A 13277-nucleotide genomic window follows, 5' to 3' on the forward strand; every position below is an offset into this window, starting at 1 on the left:
CATGTTAATGTCCATCTTATTCAATGTTGTTTAGCCAAAGCAACCAAACAGCTAGGACTAAAAATAAGCAACTTTTAGCTGCTTATAATAAGCAAGAGGAACCAAATATGGCCTGAGTTTCAATGTACCTTCGTACAAATGAGTGCTTCAAACATTTTTATCTTGAAATACGTGCATGTACGTGCTGTGGAAATTGTCACCGGAACGTTGGGCTCTCCTACATTTAACGGTGAACTTGGATATCATTAACGTTCTATAATTGTGTTTTCCTGTTCTTTATTCGTGATGTTTTTCCATGCTCCATGTATTGTGTTAAAAGATTTATTTTTACCCGTAGCAACGCAAGGGCACCAGCTAGAATCATAGAAGCCAGAGGATGGGACTTGCCACGCACGAGGGCGCCGTACAGGATGAAGAGCACGCCCACGCACAACAGGAACGCTTTGATCGCGATGATCGCCCAGTGCGAAAGGTACTCCAAGATTTGCAGGGAGTCGTCGACGGCGGCCGCCACCAGCAGCACGTCCCGCTCCTGCAGGCCCGACGCCAGAAGGCGAGGGCGCCATTCTTCAGTGCGGACATCGAGAGTTCCCGCCCTCAACGCTGCTGCGACGCCCTCGGCCGTCACCGGAATCTCGTGCATGACTGATGACTCCATCATCGATGGATCTAATCGAGCCGCCGCCGCCGCCGCCGCCGCCTGGGACATGTTATATGCTGATGATTATTGCCCCGATCGCCTTGCCACCGAACAGCGTCGGCTCTGAGGCGCAGCACTAAAGTGGAAAAACTTTGCATGTCAATTGCATCCTCGATATATTTTTATAGAGTACTCTATTTTATAGGACCTTTTTGTCATCACGGTGGCTTGTCCTGCAAATAAAACGAAGCCACCAGGAAGTGAGGAAGAAGCCTCCGTTTAGTTATTTAGGAGCTCCTAAAATTCCTATCACAACGAATGTTTAGATACCAATTAGAAGTATTAAACATAGACTAATTACAAAACTAATTGCACAGATAGAGGTTAATTTGCGAGACGAATCTATTAAACCTAACTAGTCCATGATTTGATAATGTGGTGCTACAGTAAACATGTGCTAATGATGGATTAATTAGGCTTAATAGATTCATCTCGGGAATTAGTCTCCATCTTCTGTGTAATTAGTTTTATAATTAGCTCATGTTTAGTCCTCCTAATTAGCCTCCGAATATTCGATGTGACATGAATTTTAGGCTCGACTAAAGATCCAAACACCCTCGAAGATCCCTGCAAATCACCTGGGAGCTGGGGGGAAGTCCTGATAAGTCAAAGATTGCGTTCTTGCATGTCAGATTGCATCTTGGAACGGAGGTGAAAGCACGCATACGATAACAAATGCGATCAGGAAGCAAAGTTCGTAGGCGTCAAGCAACCTGGAATCCTATAAGATGTTGCAGAGAGAACAGAGAAACACCACCTGCATCCAATTGAAGCATTGCTAGCTTCCAGTATACTTGTCCGTCCCCCTAGCCACCACGCTGTCCATGATGTCCTCCACCTCAGCTGAGGCCGCCACCGTCTCCGGCGACGCTGCACCGCACGTTGTCGCTGACTTCGCCGGCATGGCTCAGCTCCTCAGCGACGGCACGTTCGTCCGTCACACGGACGCCGCCAGCGCCCTCCCTCCCGCGTCCTCCCCGTCCACCTCGTCCGCCCAGTGGAAGGACGTCGCGTACGATCCAGACCACGACCTCAAGCTCCGCATGTACAGGCCGGACAGTGCTGACGACGAGGCCGCCTCCGAGAAGCTCCCGGTGCTCGTCTACTTCCACGGCGGTGGGTTCTGCGTCGGCAGCTTCAGCTTGCCCAACACCCACGTGTCGTGCCTCCGCCTCGCCGGCGAGCTCCCGGCCATCGTCCTGTCGGCCGACTACCGCCTCGCGCCCGAGAACCGCCTCCCCGCCGCTCACGACGACGCGCGGACCCTCGTGTCGTGGATGCGCAACCAGGCCGCGTCACCCGCGGACGCTGATCCCTGGCTCGCCGAGTCGGCCGACTTCGGCCGGGTGTTCGTCACCGGCGACTCGGCCGGCGGGAACATCGCGCACCACGTCGCCGTCGCCGTCGGGTCAGGCATGCTCGGCGTCAGCCCGGCGCGCGTCGCCGGGTACGTGCTGTTCTGGCCGTTCTTTGCCGGCGTCGAGAGGACGGCTTCAGAGGCGGAGTACCCGCCGGGCCCGTTCCTGACGCTGACGGTGTCCGACCAGTTCCTCCGCCTGTCCCTGCCGTCGGAAGGGGACACGAGAGACCACCCGGCGGTGAACCCGTTCGGGCCGGACAGCCCCCCGCTGGGCGGCGTCGCGCTCCCGCCGACGCTCGTCGTGGCCGCCGGGCGCGACCTGCTGCGCGACCGCGTGGCGGGCTACGCCGCGCGGCTGAGGGCGATGGGGAAGCCGGTGGAGCTCGTCGAGTTCCAAGGAGAGCATCACGGGTTCTTCATCGTGGAGCCGTGGGGCGACGCCGGGGACGAGCTGATCCGAGTGGTCAGGCGGTTTGTCTACGGCAGCACATCGTGCAATTAGATCGTGATGAAGCCTTGTTCAGTTGTTCGTCAATCGTCATGTTTGTGCTTTTCTTGGGAGAATTTGGTGTGCTCTGTTTCTTCTCATTTTTTAAAAAAATGAAAATGTTCCTACCTCTGCAAAAAAGCACACAACGTTCCGGTTTTACAAACTCGCAGCTGTGCTGCTTATGAAGGGGAAACGAGCACATAAGAATCAAGAAATAAAACAAGAAAAATTCTGCTTATGACAAATAAGGGGAAAAGAGCCTATAACGTTTTGGTTTTACAAACTTGCAGCTGCGTGCTTATGACAAACTCTGTTTCTTCTCATGGTAGTGAATGCTGCGATCAAATCAGTTACTTGAGACAATTCCACTTATCATGTTTACGTAGTGCAGTCACAAAACTAGAAAAATGTTATGAGAAAAAAAATGGCATATAGCGGTCAGCGGAATACCCTGATGTAATTTTCCTCACTGATATTCACATGCCCACTCAATCCGGCCTGTGATCGGATACAACCTTGAGCTTCACGGCATGCTACGCATCACACCGTTGTGAATGGGGACGTCATCAGAAACCTTTCTTTTCCTAGGCACCTTCCAGGTTGCATCTGTTGACTGGCACGTGCTTGCACAAAGTCACAATGAGCCAAGGAAAGCAAACACCGTTGAACATGAGACGAAATGCCGATTTGCTACTACCTTTGGTCCTTTGCGATTGCGTCGTCAGTATAAATGGAGCACTTCCTGCTTACCACACCATTCTCGCGCCTAGCTAGACTAGCTAACATCAACACCAACGATGTCATCTTCGTCACCGCCGCACGTCGTCGAGGACTTGCCCCACGTCCTCCAGCTCCTCAGCGACGGCACGGTGGTCCGCTTCGACGACTACAACACGCTCCCTCCCCCGGCCGTACCTCCCGCGCCACCCGTCCAGTGGAAGGACGTCGTGTACGACGCCGCCCACGGCCTCAAGCTCCGCGCGTACAGGCCGCCGGATGCCTGCGGGAAGCTGCCCGTGCTCGTCTACTTCCACGGCGGCGGGTACGTGCTCGGCACCTTCGCGCTGCCCAACTTCCACGCGTGCTGCCTCCGCCTCGCCGGCGAGCTCCCCGCCGTCGTCCTCTCCGCCGACTACCGCCTCGCGCCCGAGCACCGCCTCCCCGCGGCCCTGGACGACGCGGCGGCCGTCATGTCGTGGGTGCGCCTCCAGGCCGCGGCGGGCGGGGACCCCTGGCTCGCCGAGTCGGCAGACTTCGGCCGTGTCTTCGTCGCCGGCGACTCGGCCGGCGGGAACATCGTCCACCACGTCGCCGTCCGCCTCGGCTCTGGCGAGCTCCCCGGCCTCGGCCCGGCGAGCGTCGCGGGGCACGTCATGCTCTGCCCGCTGTTCGGCGGGGTAGAGAGGACCGCGTCCGAGGCGGAGCTCCCGCCGGGCCCGTTCCTGACGCTGCCGTTCTACGACCAGATTTGGCGGCTGGCGCTGCCGCGGGGCGCCACGCGGGACCACCCGTTTGTGAACCCGTTCGGGCCGGAGAGCCCCGCGCTGGGCGGCGTCGCGCTCCCGCCGACGCTCGTCGTGGCCGCCGGGCGCGACCTGCTGCGCGACCGCGTGGCGGACTACGCCGCGCGGCTGAGGGCGATGGGGAAGCCCGTGGAGCTCGTCGAGTTCGAGGGCCAGCACCACGGGTTCTTCGTCGTGGAGCCTTTCGGCGAGGCCGCCAGCGAGGTGGTCCGCCTCATCAGGCGCTTCGTGTACGGCGACGGCAGCGCTGACTCCAAGTGAGTTTGGGTGCTTCAGCTCTAATCCGTCCATGTGACAGAATGTTCAGCATCCAATGGTGCTGCTGTCATGGGTCCTTTGTTGTTTGTTGGAGTACTCGGACCATTTTTGTAGTTGTATGGGCAGGCTCTGCAAGTCTAATTTGGAATAGTGACTGTCCATGCACAAAGCACAAATTGGCCCATGCAGCTACAGTAGTGAACAGTGACTACCACGATCATAATGCGTTCCGATATAGTTTAACCTGTCGCTGACACTGACAGAATGATGGCTCAGGAACTAGAAAGTAAACTAGGGGTGTTTGATACGAGCTGCTATACTAATAATTGCACAGATGGCGCTTAATTCGCGTGACGAATCTATTAAGCTTAATTAATCCATCATTAGTAAATGGTTACTGTAGCACCACATTGTCAAATCATGAACTAATTAGGTTTAATAGATTTGTCTCGCTAATTAGACTCCATCTGTGCAATTAATTTTATAATTAAATTATATTTAATACTTATAATTAGTATCAACCATCCGATGTGATAGACAAACACCCCCTAATAGGGCTGATAAAATCAGAGCATCCTTCACCAGCAGTAACTTGCAAAAGATTTCAGCCGCTGTCGAACTTGGAGGAAACAAAAGCCGGACAAGCCACGTTAGGTACGGCGCAACCATCAGCTACACTGTATGCTTTGATTTCTTGAGCACTAGGGCTAGCCTTAAGCCTTAACCCAACTCTTATCAGTTCACATATAAAGAAACTGGTCGATGATCTCGTCCCACTCTGACATGGCCCTGACGAATCGTTGACCCGGCGAGGAAGAACGACGAGCGGAACCAGCCGGCACGGCGGCCACACGAAGTCACGAACGCAGCAATTCCCCGAGCCGCCGGCGCCATTTCCATCGCCGAACCGCGAAACCAGCTCTGGTCTCCACCTTTTCAGCACGAAAATAGTACTCGCCAAGTACTGGCCTACTGGGGGTACTTCTACCACTGCTCACACTCTCGTAACATTCGCGACGGATTCCACGGGTCGGCGGCCGCGAGAAATCAAAAGGAACTCCGTGGCCAGCTAGCTACTGTTTCCTGCCGCCGGCGACGTGGAATTCGCACCGAATTCTCTCCCCCGCACGACTTTCCCGGGGGTTAGTGGCCGTCCACATAGTGCGAGCGTGACGCCGAATCATAACCCCCACCAGCCAAAGCCAACCCGTGCAGCGCCTTTCCGTCTCACTCCGCCTTTGGAATTGATGTCCCTCCCGCCCCGTTTGCTCGCTTCGCCGGGGACGGGAAGGAAAGGAGACGGCTTGTTCGGCGTTACGGCGTACGGCGACGTGGAAAGCTCACCTGTATAATGCTATTGACTATTGTAATGTAGAAATGGCCCCCCTCCCTCCGGCCCCCCTCCAATCGCAGATTGGAGCATTATTCAATTCAGTGCGGTCTCCTCCTAATCCAGCTGCTCCAGCCTAGCTCACGTCGCTTCCACCAGACGCCACCGGGGACACCCTCCCTCTCACTGTCGCAGCAGAAAGGCGCGCCGCCGCGTTCCGTTAACCTCGCCGCCGTGCTGGCGGGCGCCGCGCCAACCTTTAGCTCCCGACGGCGGCGGGATCCGAGCTCCGGACCGGGGGGCGGTGTGTCCCCGGCGTCGACATACATGCCTCCATGGATCCGGTCGCGGACCCCTCGCCGTCGCGGCGGTCGCTGAAGCGGCGGCCGCCCGCGCGGTCGCCGGAGCTGTCGCCGAAGGCGGGGGGAGGGGAGCCTGCGGCTGCGGCGGAGGCGGAGGAGCTGATCCGGCGGGTGGAGGAGCTGGAGGCGGCGGCGGTGCGGCTGCGGGGGGAGAAGGAGGCCGCGGAGGAGGCGGCGCGCGGGCTGCAGCAGGAGCTCGACGCGGAGCGGGCCTCCGCGGAGACGGCGACCAGCGAGGCCATGCTCATGATCGAGCGCCTGCAGCGGGAGAAGGCCGCCGCGCAGATGGAGGCGCGCCAGTTCAAGCGCTACGCCGAGGGCCGCGAGGACCGGGAGCGCGAGGTCCAGGAGGAGCTCGCCTCGCTCTCCGACCTCGCCGCATCCTACCACTCCCGCCTCCAGTCCCACGGCATCGACCCGGACTCGTTCACCGACGAGGATGAGGAGGAGATGTACGAGGAGGGCGAAGAGGTGGAGCAGATCGACATGGACGCGGTCTTGGTGGAGCGGAGCGGCGGCGACCTGAGCACTGGCATGGAGCTGAAAGCCATGGTCGTTGACGGCGGTGGCGAGGAGGAGGAGGAGCCGTCGTCCCCCGTGGAGAAGGAAGTAGAGTACACGGTGGATGTTTCCTGCGCCAGCACGACGAAGGCGGCTGGGCCGGTGGTGGTGGCGCAGTATGTGGGGGACGGGAACTTGTATGCGAGGGTCGAGGCGCTGGAGGCGGACAGGGTGGCACTGCGGAGGGAGATCGCGGCGCTGCGGGCGGAGAGGGCGCAGGTGGTGATGGCCAGGGAGATGGCGCGGCGGCTCTGCTGGGAGATGGTTGCTGAGCAGAGAGCCATTGTGAAGAAACCAGCAGTCCCAGCGAGCAGTTTCTCAGTGATCAGGGTTTGCAAGGTATACATTTGCTAAGCATATTGGTCATTGTTGTCGAGCTGTTTTCTAAGTAACATCAAGTTTGTGAATTGAAGGTGCTAAATTTGACACATTTGGAGAACTCAGTCGCATTGCAGGAATTGATTTGGTAGTAAGATTTTTCCTGCTTTCTTTGATGAAATGGAATGTTGACAAGTTTTTGCTGGATGGGAGAAGTAATTTGATTCTTGACGTTTCAACGTTGGGAATGAGCATAGAATTTGGTGATTTGTTGTGGTGGCGTAGATGAAATAATTTGTTATCCTAAAGCTGCAAGATAGCTACTGCCACGATTACGCAAAATTTGGGTATTAGTGTTTTTTCGAAGGGTCGCTACTCGCTAATGAGGGACTCCATGGTCCATCTTCTGATTCCATTTAAGTGATCTGTCATTCGTGATTAAACTTGTAGGCTGAAGATACATGAAGAAGTGCTTCTGTAAAATTGGCTGAAGATACATGAAGAAGTGCTTCTGTAAAATTCGAAGTGCTTCAAAGTATTGAGAGGAAATTTTATATTTGCACGGTTTTGGTTTTTAGATAAGTATAGTAGTAGTTTTCATGGTAGAAATATATTTTTCTTTTGAGTTCCTTGATATATCTACACTAGCGAGTATGTGATATCATTAGTATCTTTGAACAGTTGACATTTTGCTCTCCATTTGTAATTTTTTCGGTCAGATCTTATAAAGCATCGACATTAAGATTTACAAACTTTTTCTTTAGTTGTTTGCAGCATAAGTAATCATATTATTGTACCCTAGGCCCATGTGCATGTTGTGCAATTCAATTAAGATTCATTGCTGCTGTTTGATATTGGAGTTATTAGACACCATGTTGCTTTGTGAGATATTTATTACGCTCCTTATAAGTATCCATATTCATTTACTGTATGTGAGTAACAGTTGGTGTTTTACACTCATCACATTTATTTATTTTTGTCAAATTAATACATGCGCATATTGATGTTTACAAAATGCCGCTCGAGTTGTGTGGATGACATAAACAAGTACTCCCTCCCTTTTTATTTATAAGGTGCACACGCGTATCAAGATTCAAACTTTGCAATCTTTGACCAATAATTTAACTATTTTTTTATTTTTGTAATGTAAACTTTATATGGTTGGATTTGTCATCAAATATACTCTACAATGATCATAAGTTTATAACCAGAAGAAATATAATATGAGATAAATGAATGGTCAAAGTGTTATTTGGAAGACCGTGCCAAGTCACACCATGCCTTATAAATATAGATGGAGGGAGTATTTGACTTGTTTTACCTCGTATGCTTGCTTGATGTGCAGTTCAGTAAAATCCATTCATGCAGACTACAATAGAGTTATTAGACAAAATTATTCTTCCAAAACGTTTTCAGTGGCCCGCAGCTTTTGTTATAAAATTTGTGAATTGAGAGGAGCTCATTTACCAATCTTCTGAAATATGTGTGTTCAGTAAACACTTCCAGCCATTTGAGCTAGTTTTTGGTTGACCATTTGTTTTAGTTAGATTTTTCTTCAACATTACTGAAAATTGATACAGTAACGATCTTCCGGTCTGAATTTTCCACATTTTTGCTTCATCCTCGAGAAAACTAACTTTTATTAATCTCTTTTCTGCAGTGGGTGCTCTCAATACTGTTTTGGAGAAACAGAAGTTCTACAGCCAAGTAGGTTATATATGATGGTTTTATTGTGCAGTGCCTATGATGGCCCTTTCAACTCTGAAGCACAACTGAACTGGTGCTCTGGATATTCCTAGGTATACCTTCGGTTTGTCCACTACATTCCTTGGCCTCCTGCTGCTTCTCGACAGATCCACAATGTTGAGTCCCTGGCGACGTCTGCCAAGGCCACAAGGATGAATACGACCTTCTCCATCACAGCCAAATGCTTGTAAATTCAGAGCTTTGAACAATTGAGCTTTGTTGTGCATGTGTATTTGATTTTTTTTTTTACGTTTCTCTTTCCTTTTTCCACGTACAGTATTGGAGCTGTACGTTCTGGTTCTGAAGCTTTGAGCTTGCCGTATAGTGTGTTATTCAACCTACTAGGATTGAATAGCTTGTGATCTGGGGCTAACTGACCATGCTCTGTATAGAGTGTACATCGTAGTAATTCGTGGAACCTGATGTTGTTTGAGTTGTTGCTGTTTGATGCTAGTGTATAGTGCTCTATTCTGGCTCACGAATTCTTCGGTTAGCATGGATTGGTCATCTTCTACCCTTCTATTTGAACCAGCTGCTACTAAATGATGTCAGCGTTGACAAACTAGGTTTGCCTATCTGACACTGATGCAGTGATGCGGATGCTTCATAATGAATTTTTTTCGACAGGGCATGTCATTTTCTCCTGTCATGCCAGAGCAGAAGCATGTGGGGGAAAATCAAACATAAATGGATTCAGGATCAGAACATGAAGAACAGAACAGCTTCTGTGCTATCATATAGGAGTATGTATCTACTACGTAATTGTCTGACATTTGAACTGGTCACTAGTCAGGATGCTTCTTATACCAGGAAGCTGAAACTCCCATGGAGAGGAGAGTGACATCATGCCAAGCAGCAACGAAACAAGCAAAACTCTGTGCGTGTGAAATTTGCCCCCGGGTGTGAAAATTTCCCACGAACAGCGCGAGGAAAAAATTGAAAAATTATCGTACACTCTATATATGCAATAACTTGTGACTAGAACAAGGGGCTGAGCTCATGGATGGCCTGCATGGTGTTGGGGGAGAAGATGAAGCCCGGGGGCAGAAGCAGCCCGGCCGCCATGGGCGACGGCAGCGTCGTCGGTGTTGGCGCCGGCGCGGCCTGGTGCTGCCCGAGCGTGAGCAGCAGAGGGTCGCCGCCCGCCTCGGCCGCCGCCGCCGGTGAGAAGCCTGCTGGCACGCACGGCGGCAAGGACGACGACGTGGCGGCGGGCGCGGGCTGCTTGCCGGTGAGCCGCTGCACGACGATCATGAACTCCTGCGGCCTGGCGTGGACGACCTTGGGCGTGTGCTCGTACACGATCACCGGCTTCTTGGTGGAGCTGGATTTGGACGCCGTCGGCGACGACCCCCTCGACGACGCCGACACCTTCAGCGGCTGCGGCCGCGGCCCCCGGAGGCCCCTCTTGGAAGGAGACGACGACGCCCCCGAGGAATCCATGGTCACGGTCATGGTCATGGCAGCGGCACCAAGCTCCCTCTTCCCACTCCCTGACGCTGCCGGCTGCTTGCTCAGTTGCAATCTGTCCTACGGATCACGGTGCGTCGCAGGGCTTTATATAGAGAGGAAATATAATTATATAAAGAGATGCAGCGACCGAGTGGATTGCATGCAAGTGGCGGTAGGATGTGTGTGTGTGACAGTGTGAGTACGATGTCGAAAGTCGCCGGTCAAGTACGGCGGGTGACCGTTGACATCTTTTCCGCTTCATCAGCTCCCGTGAAGAAGTCAGAGAACGAAGTTCCCTTCGGAAACCGGCCTGATCAGGGAGGTAGCAGCAGTGGTTAGCGATCGCCTTGTTTTTCCTCTTCGGCTGGCTGACGACGCTGACCGGAGACAAGCATCATGTCGATCGAGTAATGCGTGGCGCGTCCACAGTTCGCTCGATCGAGGCGTTCAAACCCTTTGTGGAGTGTGTTCACTCTGGATGGTCTTTGACTCCCTGGTAGTACAACTCATTAGCAGTACTCTTGCATCATGCCGTGGACTTTTGCGGTATGTTCTGGATGATCTTGCTGAGCCATTTGAAGTTTGAAGTCCTAATTGAGACTGATCGTCTGTTCGTGTTTAATTATCTTCACGGTGCCGCATACCAAGATGATGATACGCAGTTCTCATGCGTGTTCTGGGAAAGAAAGTGCAACGGTTGATTATTAGTAGTAAGTCCTTCTTGGTGACTTTTACGAAGTTCAAATCAAGAAATTCAACTTGAACTAACGTTGGATCTGAAACAGAAGTTGGTAATAGTTGGGATGTCCCAATCCCTTTTGACAAATGACGAGGCTTACCTTTTGTGACTAGTGGAAGATGGTCGGCGTTGGTTCCAGCGTCTCGAGGAAGCTGTACAGTCGAAGACTTGAAGCAGCTACGGAGTGCCGGTCAAATAACGGGTAGGAGACGACGGCAAAAGTTCCAAGTAACTTGAAAAAAGAAAAGTAGTGAGAGAGAGAATGAGAGTGTAAACTTGGAAGACCATGTACCAGGACGTTTTGAACGAAGAAGTCAACAGATCGAAATAAGTTTCAGTTCTAATTCAGCTAGCAGTACCTCTCTGGCATCACCCCCTGTTGCTTGTTCAGAGTTGCGGCTTCATTGATTAAGCAGCAAAGACGGCGCCGGCTAACCCAGGGCATAGTGCCTGGGATGTGATTGCTTCTTCAAAGCTGTTGAATTTGGCTCCGCATTAAATAATTTGCATACCCGTCCAAAAGAATGCAAGTCTAGCATTATTCACACGAATCAATGAACATGTAAAATGACGCATGTGCCTCTACAAAAGGAAATTCACATCAATTCTTTTTTTTTTCCGTTCTCAAGTGCTGAAAGCCTGGAACCATCTCGGTGGTCCACGGACCAACGTACGTGGCTTACAGCCACCACAGCTAAAATTGCTATGGGCACCCCGCACCCCACCGCTATTGATTTTTTTTATATATCCATGCATCGTGGGTCCCACATTTAGTTGGAGTTGCATCCTTTTTGGAACAAATTTCAAATGCTAGAGTTCCATCCTTTTCGCGACGGAGGGAGTAGAAACTTTCGTGGTTGTATACTTGTGTTTGAGGTTTACAGCTCAATTTCAACACATTTATTTTGGGATGCCTACCTCAATTTTTTGACATTTGGATCACTTATCAACGGTTGCGATGAACCCCTCTCCTAACCTTTCTTCTCCCCACCCCCACCCCGTCCGCTTTCCTCATGCGAGCCCGACAGACACGCGACCCCCGCGCCGCCGCTCGTCCCGAAGTCGAAACCAAGCCAACCACCGCCGCCGCCGCCCTTCGGCTCGCCCCCACCGTCCCTAGCACCGGTGATGTTCGCTGCCGTTCTCAGCTCCGGCGAGGCCCACCTGCCTCTTCCTCCTCTTTTTTTTTTTTTACTTCTTTCTTCCTCAGAGCTAGTCGGAGCTTTGCCCCTGCCCGGCTCCGGCGGCGCTGCCGCCGCTCCCACGCTAACCTGTCCCAGTGCTCGCCCCCACCGCCTCCACGGGCCAACCGGATATCCTCCGCAACTCGCAGCCAGCGGCACCCACGCCGCCTCGCCGCCCCGCTCGCTCGAACCGCCACCACCACTCGCTACCATACACCCCGGAGCTCCTCTAGGTCCGCCGGACAAAGGTTACCCTCCTCCCTCTCCCATACCCTAAAGGCTCGCCGGAGCTAGAGAAGATGGTGGCGGAGGTAGAGGAGAAGGAAAATGACGTGTTCACCGAAATTCGAGTGTGGGAGAGGGGAGGAATGAGTGGGATATGATTTAGCTTTCCCCTTCATTTTCCTAAAAAAAAGAAAACACATTCATGTCAAGCATAAACGTTATGGACGACAAAGTGTGGGAGTATTGATTAATGTCATATCTACACTCAACGATAATGGTTAGCCCGTGAGCCAATCCTTTTTTTAACTGGCAAGACTTATCATTTATTAATTAATTACGATCATGCCCGTGCGTTGCTATGGGCAAAGCAAAATTCCACCCATGACCACCTATCTAGTTGCCTTAAACAATATAGTCATATATGCATTGGATTTGAGAAGCACTATGAATTGGACTCATTTAACTTTAATATAGATTTTTTGCAAAATATTTAACTTTAACATAGATGCGCAAGAAAATTTGACGATGTCATATGATAATGAGAACCACTTTATGTACAAATGAATAGGAGATGCAACATTCAGTAGCACACTCTACTGTTCTTGATAATGAAAGCCACCCCATATTCAGATTTGAGAGTTAGGAGCCAAAAGATGAACTTAAAACCAATACAAAATTTGGGAGTTTCAAAATAAATGACTGTTTCCAAAATCCTGACTCCTAACTATATGTTTGTTTGAAAATATTGATATTTGGCAATAGTTCCGATGATCCATTTGATTACTAGACAGTATTCAGGCTCCAGGCTAATCCAAATAAGTAACTCATAAATAGTATGGAGAAATTAACATTCACAAATGACACAATCAAGATATTTCAGATCACATGTCCACAGAGCATAAAAAGTCACAAGTCAATATCAATCTGTCTTCCGTTAGATAAGCCATATCCTAAAATTAACATAAGTGTTCATAAAAGGAGCATCAACAATATTTTTCCATGAGGCCACATTTCACGGTGGATGCTACA

General features: G+C 51.4%; 4 protein-coding genes across 7 annotated transcripts; 3 read left to right on the forward strand and 1 right to left on the reverse strand.

Moving 5' to 3' along the window:
* The first annotated feature begins 1196 nt into the window (after positions 1 to 1196).
* Positions 1197 to 2789, forward strand: LOC117838647 (strigolactones hydrolase CXE15). The gene has a single exon (XM_034718751.2). The coding sequence runs from the start codon at positions 1525 to 1527 to the stop codon at positions 2560 to 2562; it is 1038 nt and encodes a 345-aa protein (XP_034574642.1). The 5' UTR covers positions 1197 to 1524; the 3' UTR covers positions 2563 to 2789.
* Positions 2790 to 3289: 500 nt separating this feature from the next.
* Positions 3290 to 4691, forward strand: LOC117838648 (strigolactones hydrolase CXE15). Its single transcript, XM_034718752.2, has one exon. It carries the CDS (start codon positions 3348 to 3350, stop codon positions 4332 to 4334), a length of 987 nt encoding a protein of 328 aa, XP_034574643.1. The 5' UTR covers positions 3290 to 3347; the 3' UTR covers positions 4335 to 4691.
* An 835-nt stretch (positions 4692 to 5526) lies between these two features.
* On the forward strand, positions 5527 to 9126 carry LOC117838645 (uncharacterized). Of its 4 annotated transcripts, XM_034718748.2 has the most exons (4): positions 5535 to 6923; positions 6998 to 7050; positions 8563 to 8609; positions 8702 to 9126. In XM_034718748.2, exons 1-4 carry the CDS (start codon positions 5997 to 5999, stop codon positions 8767 to 8769), a joined length of 1095 nt encoding a protein of 364 aa, XP_034574639.1. In that variant the 5' UTR covers positions 5535 to 5996; the 3' UTR covers positions 8770 to 9126. The 4 variants fall into 4 exon arrangements, with proteins under 4 accessions (XP_034574638.1, XP_034574641.1, XP_034574639.1 ...); XM_034718747.2 differs by having other exon boundaries at positions 5527 to 6923; positions 8563 to 9126; XM_034718749.2 differs by lacking the exon at positions 6998 to 7050 and having other exon boundaries at positions 5563 to 6923.
* On the reverse strand, positions 8881 to 10195 carry LOC117839683 (uncharacterized). Its single transcript, XM_034720073.2, has one exon. It carries the CDS (start codon positions 10107 to 10109, stop codon positions 9627 to 9629), a length of 483 nt encoding a protein of 160 aa, XP_034575964.1. The 5' UTR covers positions 10110 to 10195; the 3' UTR covers positions 8881 to 9626.
* Between the last annotated feature and the right edge of the window lie 3082 nt (positions 10196 to 13277).

Source organism: Setaria viridis, chromosome 9 (assembly GCF_005286985.2).
Source record: "Setaria viridis chromosome 9, Setaria_viridis_v4.0, whole genome shotgun sequence".
Taxonomy (NCBI): Eukaryota; Viridiplantae; Streptophyta; class Magnoliopsida; order Poales; family Poaceae; genus Setaria; species Setaria viridis.